This window comes from Equus przewalskii, chromosome 22 (genome assembly GCF_037783145.1).
Source record: "Equus przewalskii isolate Varuska chromosome 22, EquPr2, whole genome shotgun sequence".
NCBI lineage: Eukaryota > Metazoa > Chordata > Mammalia > Perissodactyla > Equidae > Equus > Equus przewalskii.
In genome coordinates, this window is record NC_091852.1 from 51,580,625 (window position 1) to 51,607,233 (window position 26,609).

Below are 26,609 nucleotides of genomic sequence, written 5' to 3' on the forward strand. Positions count from 1 at the left end.
CTGGCCAAAAGTCATTTGGCCTCATCTGCGAGGGTTTATCTGTGGACTGTCTATTCCAGTCCATTGGTCTCTATGTCTGTCTTTATGCTAGTACCATGCTGTTTTGATGACTATAACTTTGTAGTAAGTTTTAAACTCAGAAAGCGTGAGTCCTCCAACTTTGTTCTTCTTTTTCAAGATTGTTTTCGTTATTCTGGTCCTTTGAGATTCCTTATGAATGTTAGGATGGATTTTTCTGTTTCTACCAAAAATGTTGGGATTGCGACAGGGATTACGTTGAATCGTAGGTTGCTTTGGGTGGTATTGCCATCTTAATATGGAGTCTTCCAATCCACGAGCACAGGACGTCTTTCCATTTATTATGTTTTCTTTAATTTCTTTCAGCAATGTTTTGTAGTTTTTGGCGTAAAAGTCTTTCACCTCCTTGGTTAAGTTAATTCCTAAGTATTTTATTCTTTTTGATGCTGTTGTGAATGGAGCTGCATTCCTACTGTCCTCTTTGGATTGTTCATGGTTTGTGTGTAGAAATGCAGCTGACCTTGTGTGTTGATTTTGTATGCTGCTGCTTTGCTGAATTCATTTATACTGGGAGACTGCTCCTGGCCAGACCTCCCACTGTCTTCTTCAAGTGTGGTCTGCCCCGTGAGTGTCCTGGCCCAGGGTTGGGGGGTGCTGCTGAACCTCAGCGACCAGGGCAGAGGCCAGCAGGGCGGAGGGAAGCTGTGAACTGCCTCCTGGCACCCCACCCCCACCTCAGGCGTTCATTTATTCAGGAGAAATTCGTGGGCAGCACCATACTAGGCTCTAGAACTGAGTGACCAGGAATGTGCAGCATGGTCCCTCCATCCCAGCCAGGCCCACCCTCCAGTGGGCACTTGGAGCTCCTCTACAGAACTCTGGGCTCCCTCCTGGTGGGAGTGCAGGATTCTGGGGGCTGTCTTGGGGAGGGGTGGTGAGGAAGGGAAGTGGCCTGAGGTGCTGACATGGAGGCCGAGCCGGGTTTCCAGGGGAGAGAAGCACATTCTGGACTGAGGACCACCATGCAAAGGCCTGAAGGTGGGAGGGGCATGGGAGCCTACAGACCCCAGTGGGGCAGTGCAGGACAGCTGGATCCTAAGGGGCAGGGGAGGAGCAGGAGAGAGAAGGCCAGTGTGAGTGGGGGAGCTCACCATGGGCCCTGGTTGCTGAAGGTGGGGGAGGCTGTGGCTCACTTCTGGAGGGGTGAACAGAGGAAGGGACTGAACTGGCGGGCCATCGAAGGTAACTGGGGACTTTGCAGGCACCATCTCTGAAAGCATGGGGTGCCCCGGGGAGGCTGCCCCTCCAGCTCAGATGGCTCGAGTGGGCTATCTGACTCCGAGTGGAGCGTGTACTCTTCCTCCTGCCTGTGGGTCGCGCTAACCCTCCCTCGCGTCCCTCACAGGTCCGGACAAAGGACAGAGTCTTCGACAGCATCAGCCACCTCATCCACCACCACCTGGAGAATAGCTTGCCCATCGTCTCCGCCGGGAGCGAGCTCTGCCTCCAGCAGCCGGTAGAGAGGAACCAGTGACCCGCCAGCCGCCCGATCCCAACGCTGAGCTGCCGTCAGGGGACTCGGCTCTTCCGGGTAGACGGTATCGGGCTCCCGTGCTGGGGCAGCTGCCCACAGGCTCAGAGCCTTGTTCAGCAGCTCCAGGAGGAAGGCTTCTGAAAAGTACAAGTTTCATAAACTTGTTCCGATTTCTCATGTGCATATTGACGGTGTACATACCTATACATCCTGTACAAATTAGCCCTCTATATTTATATTTTCTAAGACTAAGAAAGATGTAAGATTAATGTTCTGTGCTGTATGTTTTTTAATGAAAAAAAGCGTTTGACTGTAGCTGTCCAGGAGAAAATTTAATTCGACTGACCCATTCCACTGGGAAATTCCACTGCGAAGGTGTTACCTGCAGTTTTACCCAATAAGCACAATATGAGGAATAGAAGCAAGCAGGACGGTCGGTAATCATCACGGGATTGTGACAGCATGAGGCAAGACCCTGCCCAGAGAGGCCCGCTCTGCAGGTGGAGCACTGAGTGCGCTGTGCTGACGGCCGCCGCTCCTGCTCCTCCGGGCCGCGGCGCCTCCTCCTCGCCCCTGGGGCTCTGCCGCTCACCTGTCTGCACGGGTGCCCCCCAGCGGATGGCTCTCCGGCATTAAGGAGCAGGCATCATGCCAGCTGTTTCCAGCTGTGCTGACCACAGGTGTGCTGTCCCCCTTGGCCCTAGTTGACCAGGGGTTCTTGGGGATTCACCCTACTGCCAAATATGGCACAAAATAAGCCTCCCTGGTCAGGATCTTGACCGGCAAATAATTCCCTTGTTTTTATCTGTATAATGGCAAAACGAGTATGTGCACTGCGTGGCTGGGGCAGAGTCTTGGTTGTATGTCCTTCTAGCCAACAGGCTGCCGCAGGAGCTGCTAGTCAAATTGTTGCCCCTTACAGCCAATAGAGAAAAAAGCTTGTGTACAAGCTGTGCTGAAGACAGACACAAACACGTGTGCTCAGAGTTCAGTCCTGGAGACGTTTGCACCGGCCGCTCCCCCTGGCTCTACATTTGCCGGAAGCTGGGGACCAGGCTCAGGATTAGGGGGAATCAGCTGGAGGTTCTCCTTCTAGAGCGATCAGTGGGTAAAGTGACTGGTTGTCTCGACAGCACGTTTCCTGTCGCTCCATGGGAAGGGGCTGTGCCCCACACATGGGCTTTATCTTGGCTCCTTCCTTCCTTCGAGACAAAATACTGTGGTTTCCTGCTGGGCATGGGATGTTGGGGAGTTGCACTGTTTAAGATGTTTAACAAATATCTAGTTGAGATGACCATGTGATTTAACAGAGATTGTCTTTTAAAAGATAGAAGCATTCATTCACTGGCACCTTCCAACGGGTGTGACACTAGCCCGCCTCCCGGTGAAATGCCCCGGCGTGCGACACCCCTTGATCAGTGCCACAGAAAGACACTCTGTGCACGCTGAGTCGGACAGTCATAAATTGGATGCTTCAATAGTGAGGAGTTAAGGGTAGATTTAAAAAATTCTGCTGAGTACTCATTCTGCAAAGTTCGAATGCTAACTGCACGAACCCCATTTCTACTTTTGGGGTGTGTGTGGCCAGGATGAAAGGATGGGGTAGAGCTGATGGGTGAGGATGGGTCGGGGCAGGTTGAAGCCTTCACATATAGCCCTCTGTGGGGTTTTTGTCCTTTGAGCATCCAGCGAATCCAAGTGACAGGGGCTTCAATCTTCTAGAATGTTCTGCAGTAGATTGGGGCGGATCTGGACCACACTGCCTCTTCCTGGAATGGTTCTGATTTCAGAAGCAGTGTGGATACACTGCTCCAAGTTATCCAGAAGCAGTGGGTGGCAAACAGGAATTTGGGGCAGCAGCTGGCTCAGGCTCTGGCCCTGTGACATCATAGACTTTGGGGTGGCTGCGAGAACGGCCCAGCACTCTATCTCCTAGAGGCCCACAGCCCTGCAGACGTGCGTAAAGGTCTGACCTCTGTGGGAACACGTGGTCCTTCTCCGTGTGTGAGTGTACACACATATAAAAATGGATGAAACGACTTTTCTTCCAACATCTTGCATGCCCTGCTGTGTAAGGCCGAGATGCTGATGCTAAAGGCAAGAATAAATTAGGAAACGAGACTTAGGAACAGTGAGCACCTGAACGTTTGATCTGCTTTCTTTTTCCTCTTGGGGATGTGAGAAATGGTAATCCGTGGTTTTAGTAGCTCTCTGCTCTGAAGTCGGCGTTTAGCTCAGTGGTGATAAGCAATATATATCATGTTTTCTTGCATGAGAATCAATTTAGAAAATTAAAAGTATTGGGGGATCAAACTTTGTTTCAATATTAACTCAAAATATGTATTTTTAAGCTCATATGGCAAGACTGCTGACAATGGAACGGTGCCGGTGGGAAAATCGGCACTCTTCTGTGGCCACGGGAGCAGATCAAAGACAGGGCAGAGGGCAGTGACTGTCGTGTCTCTGTTCCTGTCATTTGTAAAGCGTGCTAGAGCTGGCATGAATATCTCACCTCTTCCTTCAGGCACCGTGTGATGGGCATTACTGTGAGCCTCACTCACAGACAGGGAAACTGAGGCTCAGATCGGAGGCCTCTTTGCTCCAGGCCATGCAGCTGGCAGGCAGCAGAGCTGTTCCGCTCACGCAGCGTCCCCGACTCTGCTGCCCTTGGAGCTCAGGATTCCCAGGCTGACATGACAGGCTGCTCTCTGCCCAGCCTGGGTCCCCACCCTGTGCTTCCTTGGAGCTCAGGATTCCCAGGCTGACATGACGGGCTGCTCCCTGTCCAGCCTGGGTCCCCACCCTGTGCTTTCTTGGAGCTCAGGATTCCCAGGCTGACATGACGGGCTGCTCCCTGCCCAGCCTGGGTCCCCACCCTGTGCTTTCTTGGACCGCATCCCAGCCTGGGCAGGGCTGTGCACGCCAGGATCTCTGACTCCCATGGCATGGTGGCTGCGCCCTGTGCCGGGTCACCCTGGGCCCACGGAACACTGGGGCCTGCTGCCCCTCTCCTGAGCCCCCCACTCAACCCAGGCCTCCTCTGAGTGTGCTGGGAGCACCGGCAGGTCCTTGTAGAGTGGCCCTGGGGACCCCATCCACCTCTGCTCCCACCCTCACCATCCAACGTGAATTAGCTGTGCTTCCTGTGACGTTCTCGTCCCACTGAGAGCCTGTGGGGCTCTCGGGCTGCTCACCGCTGGTCTCAGTCGGCTTTGACGCTCGACGACCAAGGAGCCTGAATGGCCGTGGGCAGCCTGACAAACAATAGGCATTCACACAGCTCCTAATCCAAATCCCGTGCCGAAGCTTCCACTCTTGGGCATTTTATATTTGAGAGGCCAAAGGACCAGGTGCCCACTCAGCCTTGGCTATTGTTTCATTTGGGCAACAATTCTGTTTAGGGCCGTCTTGGGTGTTGGAGTGGATGGACAGAAGCCCACTTGGGGCACATATGGTGGCCTGAGGGTCTCCTGGTGGAGGAGGGCAGCACGGATAATTTCCAGTGAGGAGAGAAACTGGCAAGCCTTGTGTGGAGAAAAGGCCTGGCTTAGAAGGAGGGACAGGCCGGGGGAGGAGTGGATGGAGCAGCACTTGGTGTGGCCCCCAAAAGAGCCCCCTCGGTGCTCAGGAGTCAACACCTGTCTCCTGGCTCTGTGCCCTCCTGGGGTCCTGACGATGCCCCTGACCAGTCGCCACATGAAGGCCAGTCACATGTTTCCTTGGATTACAGGCTCCCGGACAGTGGGTGGACGCCTTGGTCCATCCTCGGCTCCGGCACGCACAGAGCCAGTTGGCCTTGCGTTAGGTGCTGGGTTTCTCTGAGCAGTGGCTGGTCACCTGCACTGCAGGGCTGTGCAGCCCCCATTGTGAGGAGTGGGGTTGGTGAATATGTGTCAACATGCAGCACGGGTGTTTCCTGGGGTGCTTCACCCACAGAAGTGCGTTGGCTCCCTCTCGCTGGCCTTGTGGGTGCCGCTGCCATCTACACATGCCCTGCTCTGAGTAGGGACAGCTGGCTTGGAAATGGGGGGAAGTGTGGAAAGATTAGAAACAGTAACCACAGGACGCAGACCAATCTTGGCCTTGGGTTTCAGAATAATACCCTGGTTCTGTAGGGAAACCTTTAAAATCGATCCTGAGAAAGAAGCAGCAGAAAAACCCCTTTACTGGGACATGAACTGTCACTGGTCCCAGAGAAGGATACACAAGGGAGCATCATGGGACCTGCAGCTGCAAGGACCCACTTTCCAGCGAGGAAACTGGAGCCAGGTGACTTCTCAGAGGGTAGCAGCGGCCAGTGGCTGAATCTAGGATAGATCGCAGGACTCATTAGGACCCTTGAGGGCTGATACATAAATCTCAGCGCCTGATGGAAAATGGCAAGTAGCTCTTCCGTCCTTGGGCTTACATTTTATCCATCTTCTTTCCAAAATGCACAAAGGTGTGAGTCAGTCCCACCGACGGGGAAGTGTTTCCAGTCCTCTGTGTAGTGCGGGGGCCTTAGGAAACAGACCCCGAGAGAGGATCTGAGTGTGTGTAGTTTCTCCGGGTGATGAGCCAGGGCTGGGGAAGGGGGAGAAACTGATGAGAAGGGCATGATCAGCACGTGGCCAGCATGTGGATAACGCCTGGAGCTGGGGCCCGAGGGGGAGGACTGGACGCGCCTCCAGGCAAGGAGAAAGCCGGGCTCTTCCCCACCTGCCCAGCATGGGTGGAGTGCTGCTTCTGGCCACAATGTCCTGGCCAGCCCCGTGCACACCTGTGCACACCCCCTGAGCCAGGGCATCCTCGGGCAGAGACGGGCCTTCCTGCTAAGCAGGCTTGGGGTGGCGGGCAGCCTCAGAGCCATCGGGGCCTCCCCAGGGTCCCTGACTCGGCAGGTCCGGATGTGGCCTGAGAATTTGCATTTCTAATAAATTGCCAATGATGCTGGTGGGCACCATCAAGTGGTAGCTGCCAGCTCTTCCTGCCCCTTACTGATGGCTTTCCCCCCCTAATTTATGATTGTGTTTTCAGGCCACTTCACGTCATGGGTCCCAGGGTCCATGCTGTGAGTTTAAAAGTGGAGGATTAATAAGCATTTATAACTCCATGCAATCACTGCTGGCAGATAAAATGCCATCTGCCAGCCACAATTTATTTATAATGGGGTTTATACATATTTATAAGTCTGCAGGCAACAAATGCACAGTTTTAAAACTGGCACATTTTATAGGAGCCAGATAAATTGCAACTTTATACCAGGACTGGTGAATATCAGTCACATACGTATGTACATACACACACGTACACATACCTACACTGAGGATGATGGACATGCGGCTGTCTGGACGTGTGCACGTGCAGGCTGGCTGTGCGACCTGCACCTCGGGACTCCTCCTTCGGTATTTTAACTAACAAGGACAATGAAAAATTTGGGGACTGACAGATCCTGGCATCTGCAGACGCGTGGAGGAGGGTCCAGGATGCCGCAGGACGTGGGGCCTGAGTGCAGACAGAGCAGGAACAGAACAGGAGGGCCATGAGGGCCACTGTGGGAAATGACGGAGGGACAGGGGGGAGGAGAAACCAGCGGGGGAAAGCGAGGACAGGAGACGACAGGAGGGCAGAGGAGGATGGAGGTGAGAAGCAGGGCTTGGGGGACAGGCAAGTCCAGACCTATGTCCTGCGTTCATCCAGGAGTGCATAGTGTCTGGGAGGCCAGCAAAGGAGGATGAGGAGCGCAGCATGGTGGAGGCTGTCCCCATCAGGCAGGCCCAGGCGAGCCTTGTCTTCCCCAGCGCAGCTGTGTGTGGGCACCGCTCATCAGCCTTCCTACCCAGCCAGCCTTCCCTCGGCCCCGTCTGTGCGCTGGCTCATGTGCACAGGCGCCGTGCTGGGCTCCTGGGACGCAGAGGTGAACGGGAGAGGTTATATATATAGATATACATAAATGTAACCCAGGAGGAAGTGAACACACACAGGGAGCTGCAGCAAGACAAGGTTGATGACTGGTGTGGTCAAGTTCCATAGGCCCGTGGGAGCCGGCAACCCCGCTGGGTCTGGGGAGTCTGAAGGTTTTGCCGGCTGGGCGGCAGATGGGACGGGGGTAGTGGAGCAGGCAGACAAGGCGTGGGACACACTCGTGCCGCGTGATGGCCTGTGTCAGGAGGGATGCTGGGCGGGTGGTGAGACTGCCCCACGTCACTTCTCTCCCCCTTGCTGCGTTCACAGACACCCTGAATAAGTGACTCCCTGGGGCCCAAACGCAAGGCTGTCTCCTGAGGGCTGGGAGAGTCATTCTCATGGAACGAAAGAGTCAGAAACGAAATCGCACACAAGTTTAAGTTTCTGTTTTGTTGTTTCACCTTAAAATGCTGTAGGTAGAAAACTAGGCCCTTCGGGGACAGGCTGGGGTCCTGAATGTCTGAGGTAATTAATGCACACTCGTCTGGGACACTTACCACAACCAAAGTTCCTGACCACAAAATCAAGTGACAACCAACACAGCAGGAATTCACGGTGGAGTCCATCTTTGAACACTGAATTACCTTCTTCTGTAACAACTGTGTGTCGGTCGCAAATGGAATGTTCTCTGTTCATCTGACTTTTGAATATAACTTGTTCCAGAAAAAAATCTTGTAACATTAAGTATGTGAATGTTTTGTGTATTCAGAATTAAACAGCTGATGTTTCAATCTAAGGGTTAGGAGAGAACTCCATGTGAATTTAATGGGTAACAGTAGGATATTTACTACTTTTTAAAAAGCATTTAGATGGCAAATTATACATATTGATAAATACTATTTGAAAATTTTGTGTTTTGTTTTCCACTAACTTTTGTGAAACAAAAAACAATCGCTGTAAAGCTCTCTGTCCGGCTTTACTGCCAGCTCACCACCTTCTACTTTAATATCAGAACAGGACTGGCCTGTGGACATTCCCGAGGAGAGGAAAGACAAACCGATTTCAAGTTTTCTAATCTCTGTTCTAAGAAAAACAATAAAACCTAAGTTATTTGGCCAACATTTGGGAGATTGGACAATACAGTGGGTGAAAATATGCTAAAATTCCCTCCTCACCTTTGGTGAAGCCACTTCACTCCTTCGGGGATGAGGCAGCTTCCTTGCGAGCCCTCCACGGCACACCTGGCACATCCCCAGGCCTCCGGGGTAGCAGGTGGAGGTGCCGCATGGCGGCCCCACGTGGCCCAGGAGCGGAGGCTGGCACACCCACGCAGACGACGCTGTGCTTGTTCTCACCGCTGGTGAACGGAAAATGTGCCTTCATTTTGGGAACAGTGGTGTGTGCATCTCTGATTATGTAGCAAACCCTTTGATATTTGACTTAGATACTAAAAACATCAGAGCGTTGAGGTTTTGCGCTCGTAGATACAATTTAAAAGCATGGACTTGGTAATTTAATTAGAAGTTTTCTATAAAATATATCTTGTTACATTTCTGTGAAAGGCTCTTTACCAGCACAGACTAACCGTGGGTCGTGGGTCGTGGGTCGGGGCAGAGAGAAACAGCTGTTTCCTATGGAGTTCGTTGTTACAGTGACTGTCATTGTAAGTCTGTGGGCAATAAAGGATTGTGTGAAAAGTCTCTCATTTGGATGGTGGATCTCGTATTGCCTCACCAAGTGGGGGGGGGAGGGGGCGTCTGAAACCTTTGCACAGAAAGCAGATGTCCTGTTATTCCCCCGGAGACTTCTTAAAACCCAGTCACAGCAGAGCCGCCCCCATCCGCCAAGGGTGCAGACGGAATGGCGGCCTTGACGCGGACTGGAGTTGACTTCTGCCTCGGCAGCTGCGCACAGAATCAAAGGTAGGAGGCCTGTGGTCTCCGATCGTGCTGGAGAGATTTCTTCGTGAATGTCACCACCAGACTAACTGTGCCCAACCAGGCCTCTCTGTAGAACACCAGGCAGACACACACACACACACGCGCACGCGCCCCACGCACAGGCTGAAACTTCCCACTGGTGAGGGGGGAGGCTGGGCAAGGGTTGGTTCTGACCTCTTCTCTCCTGCTGCTGATGGAACAGGACCAAACATCCTGCCTCTTTTGGCTCTACTTTGACCATCATGACTCTGATAATCGTCTCCCCATCCAAAGGGCAGTCCATTGACCTTCCTCCAGTCTCATCTACCATATTGGTGGAATAGCGCCCAATGCACATAGCTTCACCAGACAGCAGCTAGGCCGGTAGAGAAGTGAAGGGTGGGAGGATTATTGGGGTTTCCTTCCTGGAGAAACACGGCACCAGGTGGGAAGCCAGGCTGCCCCCTCGCACGCCCCAGGGCTGGTCCTCGTGCAGACAGCCCCCAGCACAGACTGCCAACAATGGGTTTGTACAAAGACTTTTGGTTTTATTTTCTTAACAGACATACATGGGACACAGTACAGGTTCCTAACGGAATGAGGTCTAATGCACAGGTTCTCTGTGGCTCTGAAACACTCAACTTCTAAATGGTCCCCAGCTAGCTAGTTAGGCTGTACACACTGGGATTAAAGTCAATTATTTCTACATATGTCGAACGAACACAATTCCTTTTTTTTGGAGTAGTCTTCATTCAGATTGCCTGACAGTTTTGCGTTATCTCAGAGGGAAGTTGGGGTTATCACTCTGAGTGTTATGAATATTACCGCCAGAGACGCAGGGCCCTGAAAGCAGCTCAGAACCACGATGGAAAGTTCTAAAGGCATTTCATTACCTGTGTGAGAATGTAGTGCCAACATTTGGGCTCTCAGATGCATTTTTTTGTTTTCTTAATCAAGTACCTTAATGCTTAACTTTTCTAGAAACACCCTGGGTTTCTGGTGCTATTTGATAGGAGAAGCAGCTCCTTTTGTGAGTAGAGAAGGCAAGAAAAACGCCACGGATGAGCATCCTTACAAATAGGATTGATCTCGTTGGTACCAAAACTGAGGGAAGTCTTTGGTCAACGCACCGAGGTGACTCAGGACCCACAGAAATGCTCCTTGACAAGAGGCACTCACATCCAATGACAAACAGGACTCGCTTTCTCTCCAAAAAGTTAATGTATTAAAACTACTCTTTTAGTCTTTACTCAGGCAAAATTCTCAGTGAACCTCAAAAACTTCCAGGGGTCTGATGTGAGGTTTACTCAAGTAAGAATCCTTTTGAAGGTCGCTTTGTTTTTGTTTTTACACAGAACTCAACACATCAACTACGGGCTTACGAGAGCTCTGCAGACGTGTGTGTTTCAGGAGTTTGCATTGCGTTAGAATCCTCGGGGTCGTCTCAGGCGTCCCCCGTAAGGCAGACAGGGCCATCCAGGGGCAACCCACGGGAGAAGGGAGAGGACAGTACCATGGACAGATCGTGACATTTCTTTGAAGAAGGCACAGCCCAACACAGGTTAGCTCCTCTTCTGACCACTCCACTGCTTTACCGGTCAGCGTGCCAGTCCACTGTCCAGGAGCCGTGTGGCTGCTGACGGCCCAGCTCGTCGGCTGTGACAACACGGGGCTTATAGACGTGTTGCTTTTCTGATACGGAATCAAACTCAACGCAGGATCAAAGTGCTGGCCGGGAAATTCTCCTAATTCAACAGAGACCTTCCATTACACGGACCACTGCTTCCGTGACACGGAAAGACGCACCGGCCGGGCCGTCCTCTGCTCTCCTGGGCAGGTTCTCCGTTGGTCTCGGGCACAGCTCCCGGAAGACCTTGGGAGGCTTTTCTGTGATTTGGAGAAACCCCTAAACAATCACATAATTTGGCTAATTTGGCTTTTAGATGTGCTTAAAACTGCACAGGGACACAAGGTGGGAGAGGAGCGGGGGCCCCTCAGGAGACCCGCACCCACAGACCTCACTGGTTCTCCCCAGGGTCCTTCAGACACTGACTTGCTCAGGGGCAGGCACGTCTCAGGACTGTTTTCGGTGATTCCCACACATCCGGGGCCAGCCCCGGACAAGGCCTTTTTGGGAATTTGGGTGCTCAAAGCATGCCTAACCTGGGACTTCATGTCCATCTGAGGAGACTGGGACGGCGTGTCCACTCAGCTCCCAGCCGTCTCTGTGCGCCTGGTGGTCCAGGCGGAACACAGCTGCACCATCTGTTACATGACTGTGCCGCCTGCACAGCTTATATGTGCACCGACGGCAGACCTTTGAAACACAAGTGCTGCAAACACAGGCATGATAATGCACAGCAGCCCTTCTTGCACAGTCTGTGTCGTGTAAAGTCACTAAACATCACCCTGCTGTTCTGGGAAACATTGTACACTGTGTGCCCACGACCTCCCCTCTCTGGGAGCAACAGAGGGCGGCCGGTGGGATTCCGGGGAAGGCAGCCACGATGACAGCAGCTCGCTACATTCGGAAGACTCTGGAACAAGTCGAAACATGCATGCTGTCTACACTGAAATGACTCGGCAGTTCCTTGGGTCCCCTCCTTAAGAGACGTCCACACCAGGCAGGCTGTTGGCAAAAGAGATTTCCTGAGCCGCCACGGGTGAGGTGTGCAATAAATAAGATGGCAGCCACAGGGCAGGGGGCCACTCCTCCCGTGGCCGTGGCAGGGTCCCCGTTCCTCGAGGCCAGCGCCCTCACTTGCAGAGGATCCCATTCGGCAGGGTTTTATTTTTGTCGGTTATGCAGGGCGGGGCAGCCAGTGGGGGAGGGTCTTCCTTGCTCTTGGAGGACGGGCTGCTGTTGTTGCTGCCGCTGGATTTGCTCCTGCTGGGATCGAGAGCGGGCTGGACGGGCGAGGAGCTGGTGCCCCGGCCCCGGACCAGGCAGGTGCAGACCAGCCGGAAGAAGGCTCGGCGCATCTCCTTGCTAGCCAGCGTGTAGATGACAGGGTTCATGGCCGAGTTGAGCACCGCCAGCGCAATGAACCACTGGGCCTTGAACAGCACAGCGCACTCCTTCACCTTGCAGGCTACATCGATGAGGAAGAGGATGAACAGCGGGGACCAGCAGGCGATGAATACGCTCACCACGATCACCACGGTCCGCAGCAGGGCCATGGACCGCTCCGAGTTGTGGGGGCTGGCCACCCTGCGGCTGCTGGACTTCACCAGGAAGTAGATGCGCGCATACAGGATCACGATGGTCACCAGGATGGCCATGAAGACGCTGATGCAGAAAGCGATGTACCTCTTGGAATAGAGGGGCAGGATGGTGGAGCATTCGGGGAGGTTGCGAAGGCAGTTCCAGCCCAGGATGGGTAAGGCGCCCAGCGAGAACGCGATGAGCCAGCACATCCCGATCAGGAGGAAGACTCGGTACTTCTTGTTGGCGTCGTACGGCCTCATTTTGATCATGGTCAGGTGCCGCTCGATAGCGATGGCCAGCAAGCTGCAGGTGGACGCCCCGAGGGCCACAAACATGCTGCCCTCCCGTAGGAACCAGACCGTCAGAGACAGGCTCAGCGTCTTCTTGCCTGACATCAGAATGTTGACTGTGTAAGCGACGCCGGCCAGCAGGTCGCAGAGGGCCAGGTTGCCGATGAAAAAGTACATGCGGTTGTGAAATTTATTGTTTTTCCAGATGGCAATGAAGACCATCAGGTTCTCCAGGACGATGAAGCTGCAGACGATTAAGAACAGCACGGTGGTGAGGGTGCCGCCCTCGGGCGTGTCCCTCAGCCTGCCCTCCAGCTTGCCCACGTAGTTGTAGTGTGTGCGCAGGACCTCGTTCCAGGGGGTGGGTCCGGGGTGTGGAGGCGGGACCGTCGCCATCACTTGGAACTCACGGTGGGTTAGCTCCAGAACCCAGCAGAGGGCGCCCTAGGCACGCCCATGTCCCAGGAAACAAAGACTGCGGCCCAGGCTTCAGTGAGGACTGGGCAGACCCCAGCGAGGGTGCTGAGGACAGGCTCCTGCAAAAGACAGAAAGAGGGGCGCCTCGTGGTTAGGTAACACGGCCGGAGAGCAACGGCAGCAGCGAAGCTGGAAGAAGGCAGCAGATACGCTGCTGCACTGGGCCCGGGTGACCACGGAGAGATTCGGCTCTGCAGCTGCCAGGAGGGAAATTTGGTGCAGGGGCCATGGTCATCAACCGTGCGACTGTAACAACGACACAGACCCAGTGAGACTTCCCTCTGGAAATCTCAAGGCACTGCAGCGCGCCACCAGCTCATCCTCCTCTCGCGCACAGGAGCTGCCAAACCATTATTCCCAGTGACCAAGAAACAGGACTGTCTCAGGTCAGAAAAATAGGATGGAACCTGGGAGATGCCCGCCCCACGTCTGAGGCCTCCCTGGGGAGCTTGGGAGCGACATCGTGGAAGCACCCACACTGCCCAGACGGCCTCCCCGGGACCAGGCCAGAAATTGGGTCCAGAGGTCTGCCGGGCAGGAGAGCCCTGGGACAGGACCACATGGCCGCCTCCCCGGTGAACAGCTGAGCTGGGAGGGAATACAAACCCGTGAAAAGTGGAATCACCTTCTCCAGAGATGACGGGACCAGAAAGCAGGGACAAGCACACGGACTTTGAGTGTGGCTTAAAATTCAGCAAACTGCATATTAGATTAACTGTCAAAAACCAAATCTGGGCCGGGAGCTGAGAGAGAGTGAAGGCGGGGACCCCAGGAGCCCGGCCCTCCACCGCCCTGAGTTTTAATGCTTCTCCCTCCCGACCTGGGCCATGTCAGTCGGCAGCCTGTGATGCTGATGCCGAGGCAGACTACCCAGGGAGAAATAGCTTACAGTGGACTCACTCATCTTAAATTTAAATTACTTGAATATTTAAATATCTAATTAAGATCAAATGAGGTTAATTTACAACAGCCCACCATGTGTATCCAGTGGAGATCTTTTTCTTTTACTTCTATAACGTTTAAGTCACAGCCCTAAGTTTGGCTCCCAGGCAAAGGGGCCACGCTCCCCTCATATGGGGCTCTGCATTTTGGGGAGTGGTGGAATCTGAAGGCCTGGTCCATCCCTGGGCTCATCCCCAGAGACGGCCTCAGTCCCTGGAGGACCGGGGTCAGCGTAGGTGGCTGCTCTGCAGGTGAGAAGCAGGTTGACTACCACAGGGTTTCCTGCCCATGGGACCCTCCAGGTAACTGACGTGCTGCCACTCGGGCACTGGTCCGGTGCCCTGCAGATGCTGGCAAACCCTCCCTTCATTTGGGGGGCTCAGGTTCTCTGAGACGGGGCAGAGATGGCCCCACTGCTTCTTGGCAGAGATTTCTTCCAGTGTGCAGGAGCTGTGACGTGCCACTTGTTCCGGAAGCTCCGTGGACCCCAGTGCCCGAGCTGACGCCTGCCCCTGACCCTTCTCGGCCCCTCCATCACGGCTGTCTGATGCCACGGGGACTTGGGGGTCAGCTTGAACGACAAGAGTGGCAGAAACCGTTTCTAACTTCAAAATGAAAAAGCAAGCAGTCCCTGAGGCTGGGCTCATGATAAAGGACCCGGGGGTACCTTCCAAGGTCCCCCCATCTCTGATGAGACCTTGCAGGCAGCACAGGGCCCTGGGGCTCCTCCCCCGACCACAGCACACCCAGGCCTAGGGCACCTTGCTGCCTTGTGCAGAAGGCCAGACCACCACGCCCAGCCCTGCCTGCCTGCTCGCCTGGACTGGGGCCCAGCAAGGATAACGGGCCTTGTCTGCCGATTCTCCCTGGTCGGCTCAGTGGGCAGGTTTCCCACCAGCCCCCTCCTAGTCTTGCTCCACATTTTTATTTAAATCTTGTCTGTCCTCCAAGTCCGAAGTCAAATTCTACCTGCTCTGTAACATTTTCTGGAATCAGTTCAGCCCCTGATGACTTTTCTCAGAGGCTGCACACCATGTTTTAAATCAAATTGCAAGCTGTCATTTTAAGGGCAGAAATAACAGCAGCTGAGCCCCAAGCCCTCTGCCTGGAGCGCCTTCTGGATCTCCCACCGACGCCCTGATGCTCACGGGGTCTCTCGTAGCACCTTGCACAGTAATGGGGCGCATAAACACGTGTGCCCTCTGTTACCGCCTGGCTGTTTCCTCTCATCTGTGAGCCAGGGATGGTGACCCCAGGCCCTCACGTTGCCGGCCCGGCCCTTGCCGCCAGAGGACACCAGGGACAGGACAACTTAGCCCCCAGTTATCCTCCCACCAATTCCCACGCCACAGCACAGCCACTGCACGAGCACCCGGCCTCCCCAGGACGGTGCCAACACGGCGCCACATGTGTCTTTGTCCCCGACAAGGCACAGGACAGGGTGGGGAACAGAAACACACGTGCTGCTCCACTGAGAGTCATGAGGGAGCCTTGTCCCTAGAGCGGCAACTTCTCCAAAGGCAGCGGGTCCACACACCAGCCCGAGAGCCCCTCCTCCCGCCCCGCGCAGGCCGCCTGCTGCCACGTCCCGGTGGCTGCCCCTCAGTCCACTACACTTCCATGCCCGGTTTACCTCCGAGTGTCCCTGGGGCATCTGCTCCCCAGTCAAGGGATTCTGTCCCCAGACCCGACCAGGGCACGTATGTGGTAACGTGACGAGTTATGAGCATCACCAACTTAGCACCTGAATGGTCTGACTTATAAAAATATTTGAGGGATGTGAATTGTGTGTGAAGTCACCGCGCTGGGGAGAAGCGGCTTCGGGCAACCGCATCGGAAACGTTTTTGAAACCACTGTATGTCCGAAGCTGGTCTTCTGTGCCTCAGTTTCCCCATGATAACTCTGCACCTTTTTACATATATTATAAACCTCACGGCTCCCTCTGGGCCCTTGCAATCCCTCTAACCAGAGAGGAGGGAAGTGACCCGCTGTGAACCTGCTGGACCTGGGCTTCTCTGGAGGGAAAGAGCCGCAGCGGGCAGACCACAGGCCCTACAGGCTCACGTCTTCTTTCCTCCCTGTATATGCAGCTTTGATAAAATCAAGCAGAGCAAAAAAAAAAGAAAACAATAAAAACTAATAACAAAAAATAAAATAACCACAATAACAGTAAGGCAAGATGTGCCTGAGGCCCATCAAACCAGGAACCCTGAGGGCAAACATATTTTCCCATTAATGCTGGATGTATCATCTCCCTTAATTAAATATTCATCGCTCAAAGAGTGTGTTTTTTCAGAACTTCTTTTGTTAAGTGCAATTCTCTGAATTTTGCGTAAGTGGGAGCTATCCGGCTCTCTCTGGAATCTAAAAGCTTGTTTTCTTTGGATTATCCACATTAGAAAGCAGACCCATCCCGGGAGTTAAGTGCTGGGCTAAAGGCCAGATTGATTCTAGATGCATCTGTGCGGGGTCAGTCATCAGAAGGCCGAGTTCCGGCCCCCACCCCAGGGGGAGCAGCACTGACCACCCCCACTCCTGGAGCAGAAGCACTGACCCCCTCCACCCCTGGGGCAGTAGTACTGGCCCCCCACCCCTGGGGCAGCAGCACAGATCTCGAGTTTGCTGGAGGAGAGCCCGCCCCTCCCCTGCTCGGAGGGCGAGGGGGACTCAGCCCTTCTTGCACACCACCCTGCCACTCCTGTCACTGCACAAGTGCTGGCACTGCGGAGATGGCGCTCCTGGGAGGCCAGCCTGTCCCACCCACAGAGAAGGGTCCTGACTCCAACACTAAGGCTGCCCTCTCCCCAGAGGGGCCTCTGTCTGGGCTTCTCACCCTGGAGCAGTTTAGCCTGTTCCTGACCTTCATGTAAATGCAGCCCTACGGTACACAGTCCTGCTGGCATCTTCCTCCCAAGGTGATGCTCCTGCGAGTCGTGTAGACATGAGTGGAGATGCGGGTAATTTCTTCCCACTGCTCCCACCATGTGGATGGAGGCAGCACCCTCCACTCATTCTTGTTCGTAGACACGGGGTGGTTTCCACGTGCTCCTGGTCCTAAGCAGGGCTGCTAGGACTGGTTGAGGAGGTCCGTGTGGTGAGCACATGCCCCGTTCCAAGGGGCACATGGATTTCTCAAGTCGTGTTGTGTTGGGGTCCAGGTTGGGCTGTGATGCAGAAGGTCCTTGCAGAGGCTTATGGGGCTTGGCCAGCCGTCCTGCAAATGGCATTTGCGGAGAGTGGGAGAAGTCCCCACAGAGAGCCAGATTTACTTATTACACATGCTCACATTTTGTTTTATTTCAAAAGATAAGTGTCTAGGGCTGGCAGTGACCACTGTCTGCCTTTGCACTGTACAAGTCCAATTACTGCTTAATTTCCACCCAAGCTCTTAAAAATAAAGCCCCATGCTGAGAAATATGGCCACGTGCTGGTTAGTCTTGTGCATCTTCAGAGAGTGGGGCCTATCACAGAAGACACACAGGTACAGAAAAGCTCAGGACAGAGACGCTCCTGCAGATTGGCAGTGGTCCTTCAACAAATCCAGGCCCCGACGGAGCTGCGCCCTTGAGTGGCCTTGCTGTCGCTCCCACGAGCTGCACTCACTGAGTCTAGAGCCCCCAGACCCTCCCTCTCACTGGCTCTGAGATGCGACTGCCTCTCAGGTGAAGGGTGCACTGTCCACACCCGAGGCCCCCTTACATCCACCCAGTGGAGACCAGTTATCTAAGAGATTTCCCTTCCCCTTCATTCAGCTGGGATCTTCAAGTCCACTCAAGGCATTTCAACACCGGGGCGTCTTCTCTTTCCAGAGAAGAAATAAGATGCCTTCTAGACGGTGGTTCCAAGCACGTCACTCACGTTAGGCCCAGCAACACCACGGAAGCTTCCTTGCCTCCATTCCAGAAGGAGCGCCTGCGGGGAGGGGCGAGAACAGGATGGGCCAATGGGTTCCAGATGTGGTTTCTACGACGGCGAGTCACTTTCTCTACATGTCAATTTGAAAAATAAACAAACTATAAAAAGAAGGAAGAAGAAAAAAATAAGGGAAAATATTTCCACAAAGGCTGGGGTCTCTCTCTCTCTTCCTCTCTCTCTGTGATGGCAAAAAAAAACAAGAGTGCAATGAGTTACTGTAGTGAGAAACTTCTGGTTGGAGGCAGGATGCTGCACTTTTAAAAGGTATGTTCTCCCAGGGAAATTAACCAGCTTATTCTCCAAACTGAATTAAAAGACCAAGTACTTGCCCACAGGCAAAATTTCTTTGAAAGCCAGATTTTTTTTTTTTTTTTTCCGTTTAAAAGAATTTAGGAAGGAAATAATGACTTGGCCGTTTCACGGCCCCAGCAAATTCCACTGCTAATGAATATTTTCCCTGGCTCCGGACTTCCTAGGTGACCTCACTGTGCTGTCAGAGGCAGTTCACCGCACGGGGCTTCACACACAGTCTCGGGTGCCTGCGCTTGGCTCTGGGCCCATTCACGGAGCTTCCAGTGAGATAACACCATCCCTGGGGATAACTCATCCCCTGGTGAGGACTCCGCAGCTCCTCTTTCTCCTTTGGAGCATGGAAGCGAATTCATCCCCAGTCAGGCTTCCTTCTTCCCGGTGGATTTTCCACAGCTCGTTCTCTCAGAGACACCAGGCTCAGAAGCTAACTCAACAGATCTGAGTGCCGTCCAGGGAGCTCCAGGCACGCAGTTGGGCTGGGACCAGGCCCAGGCTTCCTCATGCATGCTTTCCCGGCACCAGGACTGTCCATCGGAGGCAATGGCTTTTCTTATGAGAGCTCTTGACCCTCTTTGTTTTCAGCCAGGCTTCTCGCATTTTCTCCTCTTGGAGTGTTCTCAGGAAGGGCCCAGGATTGAGTTCCTACCAAGACCACCACAGGACGAATGAAGGTATTTGGCAATGAGCTCCCCAAGTCATCTGCAAATAGATGTGGTGACATCTGCTTGGTGACATGGCATGGGCACCACACGTTGCACCACGTCTGGTTCCTGCCACAGCATCTGCCTTCTGAATGTACACAGAGGGAAACCAAGCCTGGGGCAGGGTCACTGTCCTTAGGGGCACAGCCTGGAAGAGCCTGCAGTGGGCTAGACGCCTGTGTCGTTGGACTCCAGTGCACCACGTTAGGGACGAGCTCTTCCAGAGGCCACCACCTTTCCACATGTTCTTCACCTGATAGTGACGAGAAGTCACCCACGTGCTTTAGAATCGAATTGCTCCCAGCTACTGGTCGAGCAAAATGCAGGGATGCTAATCGAGGGCTTTACTGAAATATACGGAGAACCTGGACACCAGGGAAACGGAGCAGCATCTTCAGGAGCCTCGTCGACGGACTTGGGGCTCTCACTCCAGCTCACGGTGCCCCTGGGATGCCAGACCACCCACCGGGTACCGCATTCTCCTCCACACAATCTCGGGGCCAACCCACCTGACCTGCCACTTGTAGAGGCAGCTGCAATTCCTCAAAAATAGGAGGAAAACAAGACCAAGGGCGACTTTACGCCCTGTGTCTGTAACCACAATAACTGCAATGTATTATTAACTGAAACAAAATAGGATTCCACTCAGTGCACCACAGTATTTCCAAAAGCTGATGGAGAATCTCTTAGGGCGATTAATTAATTCAACAGAAAACCTATGGCAAAGGAATAATATGAAATAGCTTCAAAACTGACAAGAAAGGAATTACAAAGCCAAATGCGAGGACACAGAAAGGCTCGTGTGACCCACGGCACTGTGGTTCTGGCTAACGTGACAGACGGCCCGAGGGGGTCTCGCCGGCTGCATCAGCCCCCGAGTCATAGTCCAAAGTCCGGGCAGAAAAAAGGGAGCTCTACAGTAGACCCACCCCAAATTCTTCAAGATTATGGCGCGCCCAAATTCTCATGTCTTTGTGATAAAAATATATGCATATGCTCTAGGTATTGCAGCATCTTTAGATGCAAGAGCTACCATGGAATCAAATTAGTGTCAGAATTTCCAGAAAAAGGAAAATCAGTTCCTGAATTCTGAGGAAAAAAGTCAGTAAGCCGATATACAAGTCTTCTTCTACAAGAAATGGGAGCTTCTACTATCCCCATATGGTAGAAAACTAGCAGAGTCACACACTTCACAAAACTCACAAATATGAAGAGGAAAGCAGCATTTTCAAAGGCGAAACCTGGTTGAGAAACCATTCCGTCTAGATCTTAGGGGAGGCTCACAAGGGCTGACTTTGCGTGGCGGATGCCGGGTGTCGGGTGACAGGAGGGACTACACAAGCAGGCCCAGTGTGAACGTTTGTGGACCGAGAAAACCCATCGTGTGGTCCTTCTGTGGCAACAAAATTCTTCACACTGGCATTGAGCTCTGCATCACTTAAGTGAGAAATTGTACAGATCCGGACACCTCAACAACCCCTCAGGCAACACACACACACACAACCAACACCAGCCATGGGCACAACCATCCCTGTTAGTCACGTACCCACAGAACCTAATCCTGCCCTTGTACTTTCCGGGACTATGTTTTTCTTAACTGTAGCTGCAAGATTTTCATCAATGACGAAAAGAATGTTTCCAAAATGATAAATTATGAATGTGATTATATACACCGTCTGCAACCTCTAATATCTAGACTTTAGAAAGACGCCTGATTCTGGAAGTAATCGCAGCTCCAGCCGCGGGGGGTGCTACGTGCAGGGGGGACCTTCCACTTTTGAAATAACCTTCCAGGAGAGCCAGGCTCTGTTCATGCTGCTATCCTTTATCTTCAAAACAAAGTGTGTTCCCTTTAAAAATCCAACAAGACGTCCCTCTCTTACATCTAAATATAAAAAACACCGCAAAGACATATGTCATTGGGAGTGTCCAGCGCCAGAAAGAGAGAGAGAGAGAGAAGAAAAGAGAGAGTGACCATTTGGAGACTGGGTGGTTCAAAGCGGAGAGTTAGCGCAAGTTCCCTGCATCAGGCCACAGAAGGACTGGTCCTGCGCCTTCTCCAAGCTTCATCTCAGTTATGAAGGCAACACACTGCTGTTCCCGGGAAGCCTCAATATTGCAATGTAGGGACTTCATCTTCCACCACTCCCCGCCCCCTCCGCCCCCACCGCCCCGTTCTGACAGCCCTGACTGCCTAATTTGAGAAATAGAAGGAAAAATGGAATTTTGCAGCAAATATAGTTTAAAAGAATGATTTTCCCAGCATAACTGCCACAACCACACACTCCCAGAGTCCCCAGGTCCTCATCCTCATCCTCGGAGGGCGCCTAACTTTCTAATTCTCCAAAGAAAACGATAGATGGAACTTCTCCACGAAGAGCTCTCTCTCTCTTTCATTCAGGTTATTAAGACCAGCTCGGTCTAAACGCTCCATCTGTAGTTAAAGGAACCGTCCCTTCTCCCCCGCCTTGGTCACTGGGGAGGCGGTGATGCTGATGTGGCGAGCTCGCTGCCCAGGTCACCGTCGCGCCCGGGGTCCGCGGGAATCTAGTGAGAAAAGCGAGCCGGACTGCCCCCATCCCGCGCGCCCTCGGCTCACCTCCGTCTGGGAAGGGCGCTTGGGCCACTGGCATCCTCGCGCCCGTGCCTCCGTTCGGGTGGAACACCGGAGAGTCCTGGGGCCCGGAGGTCTCGCTCCGGCTCGTCCTGCCACCGCGCTCGGCTCCGGGACCCCGTCGCGTGTCCCCGGGACCGGCTCCTTTAGCCTCTGCCCGCGCGAGCCACGGCGCAAACTTTTCCAGCGGCCCGCGGGGCGGGGTCTGCGCTCCGCCTCCCCGCCGCGCCCCCGACCTCGCCGCGCCCAACCCCACCTCCCGGAGCCCGGTCCCACCTCGCCGCGCCCCGCCCCCAACTCCCTGTCCTGCCTCCCTCACCCCACCTCCCGGCAGCCCTCGGCCCAGCTCGCTGCCCTGTGCCTGCCCCAACCTCCCTGCCCCCCGCACCCGCCCCTCGCAGCCGCCCTGGCGGGTCCTGCACGTCCCCCCGCCTCTCCGCAGTGCCTTTGGGCCAGGCTCGCCCCTCGGCCGGTACTCCAGGTCGGCCTCTAAACACCGCGCCCTCGGGCGAGCGAGCTCCAGGCTGCGGACCCCGGGGCCCCAGGACCCAGCGGGGACAGGTCCGAACTGGGTCTGCGGCTGGGCTTGGGCCGGGCTCGCTGACGGGGGCACGGGGGCAGCTGTTTGACAGATGATGATGATGATTATGGTTACTATCATCATTATCATCGCCGATCACGATCGTTTCAGCGCGAAGCTGACTGAGCACCGGCTCGCAGGGCAGCGTCGGGCGCGCGGCAGCGTTTCCATTTGGACCTCGCGGCCGCCTCGCCCCTCCCGGTCCCGGTCACCGGCGCAAAGGCCGGCTGGGTGCGCAGGCGCTCGGGAACCCGGACCGTGGAGCCCAGAACCCCGGACCCTCGGACCCCCAGACCCCGGACCCACCCTGGGCACGAGAGCCGCACAGATCGTGGACCCGCTGCGGGCAGATCCAGCGACCCCTCTGCTCCGCGCACGGATTCGCCCCTTTTCTGCGGACACATAAGATAATCCACGAGCAGCACTTGCGAAAGGAGACGAATCCCCAGGGAGGGGACTACCAAATTTTCTACTGGAAAAGTAAAGTGAAGGCCCGGAGCGAGTGAGCACAGCAACCAACCCTGGAAGCTTCTGCGGGGAGGGAGAAAGAAAGAGAAAGCAGGAGGAGGAAAGGGAGAGAGGCGAGAAGCGGAACTGGCAGGACCCAGAAGGCCGGTTAGCCCAAGCTAGGCTGCGCTGTCCTGGGCAGGCGGGGTTGGGGTCTCAGGGGCCCCTGGAGCGGGGCGGGGATCTTGGGGAAGGGTCTCCCTCAATTACCCGCCCCTGATTTGCCCTCTTGGCTCCAGAGGAGGAGCGTGGCGCATCCTCCTCCTAGAGCTGGGAGCAAATGCTTCTCTGGGGTCGGTTTGAGCCCTGATGGAGACCTGGCATCTTAAGACGACGCAGGGTAAACTGCCAGCTCTTCGGCTGACCTTCTCTGCACTTCCCTGGAGAACGTGGTCGGGGCCTGCGACCGGCCCTTGGGTCAGTGGAGGGCTGGCGCTGCGTGTCCTGTTTCCACTTACCCAGTCTGTCTGTGCTGCCCTGAGCTCGCTCCGCATCGCAGCCTTCCAGACTGGCTCACAGTGTCTTGTGCGAGGGCTGACAAGCCATTACTGTCCCAAACTGCAAGCGGGACCGCATGTGCCTCCATGTTTGCGCTCCTGCAGCGTCGGGTCAAGAAAAGAAGAGGCGTGACTGTGCTTCTTGGCTACTGGCCATCGCCAGGGCAACAATCCCGCGGACTGCCGCTGTGTCCACAGGCTCTAGAAGCCCTGAAGAATGATGGCGCTCTTCACTGCGGGTGCCCGCAGGTAGACACGAGGACGCAACACACGGGCATTCCTGAAAGTCCTCTTTGGACAAGGTTCCTGGGGGAAACCAGACTGGCGTCCTGGGCGGCTCTCGCCGCACACAGCGCTCTCCCGGAGCCAGCGCCCCACCCCGCTTGCTGTCCCCTCCTTGGCCTTTAGAGCTCAGACCCTGTCCCTGATAGGGGGGCCTTCCTGGCCCACATGGGCCCTAGAGACCATGTTGTCTCACGACTTCTTTAGAGAGAACCAGCCCTCCCTAAGAATCTGTATCCTGGGTTAACGGGTGCAAGCTCTTTACAGAACACCAGCTTGAGTGTGGAAGGAATGGGAGAATTAGGAATTAGGAAGAATGAGCTCCATCTAGCAGCCCTGATGCTCTGAGTCATTTTAGTCCAAGAAAGTACCTGTCTCCATTGATGCCATACCTGGGAAATTGTGGTGGGGGCTGGCTTGGCGGAGCGTTTACGAGTACACACTGTCTCTGTGCCATTCAACAAGAATGGCGAGGTTGTGTTTATCGAGCCATGCTCAGAGCAGCAGTGGACCGTGTTTGGCATAAGCCTGTCTGCCCCTGTTCACACTGCTCGGTGTGTGTCTCCCACACCCCCGGCTTCTTGAACAAGGGTCTGCAGCGTCGTTGAATAGCTTGGCTTTTTTGTGGCTGCAGAGAGTTTGCTGGGGGGTGGGGGGGGAGGTGGCATGAAGGTAAGAATAATTGCCACTTTCCTCCTCTTCCAACAGCAGAGGCTGGGGGGCTAAGCAGAAAGGACTGAGGTGTTCTGATGGGGCCGGTAAGAGGAAATATCCACACTGACCTGGCTTGCCCTCTCGCCAGGCACTGTTCAAAGAGCCTCAGGCAGAGTAAGTCCTCCATCCGCACAACAGTCACCTGAGATCAACACCAATATCCCACCAGGTTTCAGAAGAGGAAACGGGGGCACAGAGATGATTGTACATTTGCCTAGAGTCACACAGCTGTTGAGTGGTGGGATCAGAATGCCGTGTCCATTTGGAGTTTGTTGATTGATTTTAGCACTTTGGAGGTTGCAGCCCTCCTGAGAAAGGCTGACCCTCCTTGGTGCACAGACCACCATTACCTGCAGCGCCTGCAGAAAGGCCCAGGGCCTGGCTCCCTCGACCTGGTGTGGCTGGAGCCTGAGGACAGGAAGGGAAGGAGGACAGACACCATCAGCTGACTCTTGCCCTTGCCAGTCACTATGTCTACTCTCAGTGCTGGACTGTGCATGGCTGGTTTGGGGGAGACTGCATGGAACCCACCTGGATCCCTTATGGACAGCCCGTGCCCAAGCCCATAGGATGGCTAGTGCAGGCTGGAATGCTGTAGTGGGGAGGAGGAGGGTGGGGAATCGTCTTCTACCATCAATCTTTTCTTTTTTGCTTGAGGAAGATTTGCCCTGAGCTAGTATGTGTGCCAATCTCCCTCCACTTTATACCTGGGTCACCACCACAGCATGGCCACCTGTGAGTGGTGTAGGTCCATGCCCGGGATCTGAACCTGTGAACCCGGGCCACCAAAGAGGAGCGTGCTGAACTTTTAACCACTATGCCTCAGGGCAGCTCCCTATCATTCTTAATTAATCAAGAAACTGTTGAATTTCTGAGTATCAGTGCCCTCATTTGAAAAATGGTACATTGCACCACGTTCAATGGGAACAATGTTAACTATGGGCATTTAAATGGATCATAGAAGTTCTGCAACTTTTCACAATGGATACGTGAGGGTTTTGCTTCCATATTAATTTAATTGGAGCACACATAAACCTTTCTTCTTGGTTAAAAAATGTTTTAAAAAGCTGAGATTAGAAAAGAAAAAAGTGTCAAATCAATAATCTAAGCTCTTATCTCCAGAAATGAGCAAAAGAAGAGCAAAATAAACCAAAGCAAGCAGAAGGAAGGATGCAAGAAAGACAAGAGTGGGAATCAATTAAATTAAAACAGAAAAATAATCAATGAAATAAAAGGTGGTTCTCTGAAAAATCAGTAAATTGACAAATCTCTAGCAAGACTGACAAAGAAAAGAGGGAGAAGACAGAAATTACCAGTATCGGGAATGAAACAGGCTGTCACCACACACCCTGCAAACTCAGAAGGATGATAGCGGAAGCTGTGAACACCTCCACACACATACGCCTGACAGCATAGGTATAACGGACCAATTCCTGGAAAAGCACAAACTACTACAATTCTCTCAATGTGAAATAAACCCCTCGACTAGCCCTCTAACTATGAAGGAAACAGAATTCATAATTTACAAAAGTAAAAATCTTCAGGCCCAGATAGTTTCACTGAAAAATTCTACCAAAGCATATAAAGAAGAATTAACACCAATTCTGCACAATTCTTTCAGAAAATAGAAGAGGTGGAAACACTTTCCAACTCATTTTATACAGCGAGTATTACCCTGCTACCCAAACCAGACAAAGACAGTACAAAAAAGACTACAGACGAATGTTCCTCATAAATAGAGACACATTCATTCTTAACAAAATATTAGCAGGCAGAATTCAGCAATGTATAGAAATAATATTACTGTGAGCAAGTTGGGTTTATTCCAGGGATGGAATGCCAGTTTATATTCAAAAATCAAGCAATATTATCCATAATACTAGTAGGCTAAAGAAGAAAAATCATATGATCATAACAATTGATACAGAAAAAGCATTTGATTAAATTCAACACCAACTGATGATAAAACTCTCGGGAAACTAGGAATCGAGTGGACTTAACTTGTTAAAGAGCATCTGCAAAAACCCTACAGCTCACATCATACTTGATGGTGAAAGACTGAAAACTTTCCCCTAAGACTGGGCACAAGGAGAGGATGCCCACTCTTTCCACCTCTATTCAATATAGTACTGAAGACCTAGCCAGCACAATAAGGAAAAGAGAGGGAATAAAAGACATGTAGATCTGAAAGGAAGAAATAAAACTGCCCCTA

At 53.4% G+C, this 26,609-nt stretch overlaps 2 protein-coding genes across 3 annotated transcripts in view; one reads left to right on the forward strand and one right to left on the reverse strand.

The window, feature by feature from the left end:
* SHC3 (SHC adaptor protein 3) overlaps positions 1–9,138 on the forward strand; it is a 123,783-nt gene extending 114,645 nt beyond the window's left edge. The window contains exon 12 of the mRNA XM_008522579.2: positions 1,424–9,138. Coding sequence (XP_008520801.2) covers positions 1,424–1,552 — 129 coding nt within the window. The 3' untranslated portion in view covers positions 1,553–9,138. The remainder of the gene's footprint in view (positions 1–1,423) is intronic.
* Positions 9,139–9,884: 746 nt separating this feature from the next.
* S1PR3 (sphingosine-1-phosphate receptor 3) lies at positions 9,885–23,786 on the reverse strand. 2 transcript variants are annotated; one of them, XM_008522582.2, is made up of 2 exons: positions 23,363–23,786; positions 9,885–13,391 (listed from the first exon to the last, which is right to left on the reverse strand). In XM_008522582.2, exon 2 carries the CDS (start codon positions 13,249–13,251, stop codon positions 12,115–12,117), a length of 1,137 nt encoding a protein of 378 aa, XP_008520804.1. In that variant the 5' UTR covers positions 13,252–13,391; positions 23,363–23,786; the 3' UTR covers positions 9,885–12,114. The 2 variants fall into 2 exon arrangements, with proteins under 2 accessions (XP_008520804.1, XP_008520802.1); XM_008522580.2 differs by lacking the exon at positions 23,363–23,786 and adding an exon at positions 21,803–22,026.
* Between the last annotated feature and the right edge of the window lie 2,823 nt (positions 23,787–26,609).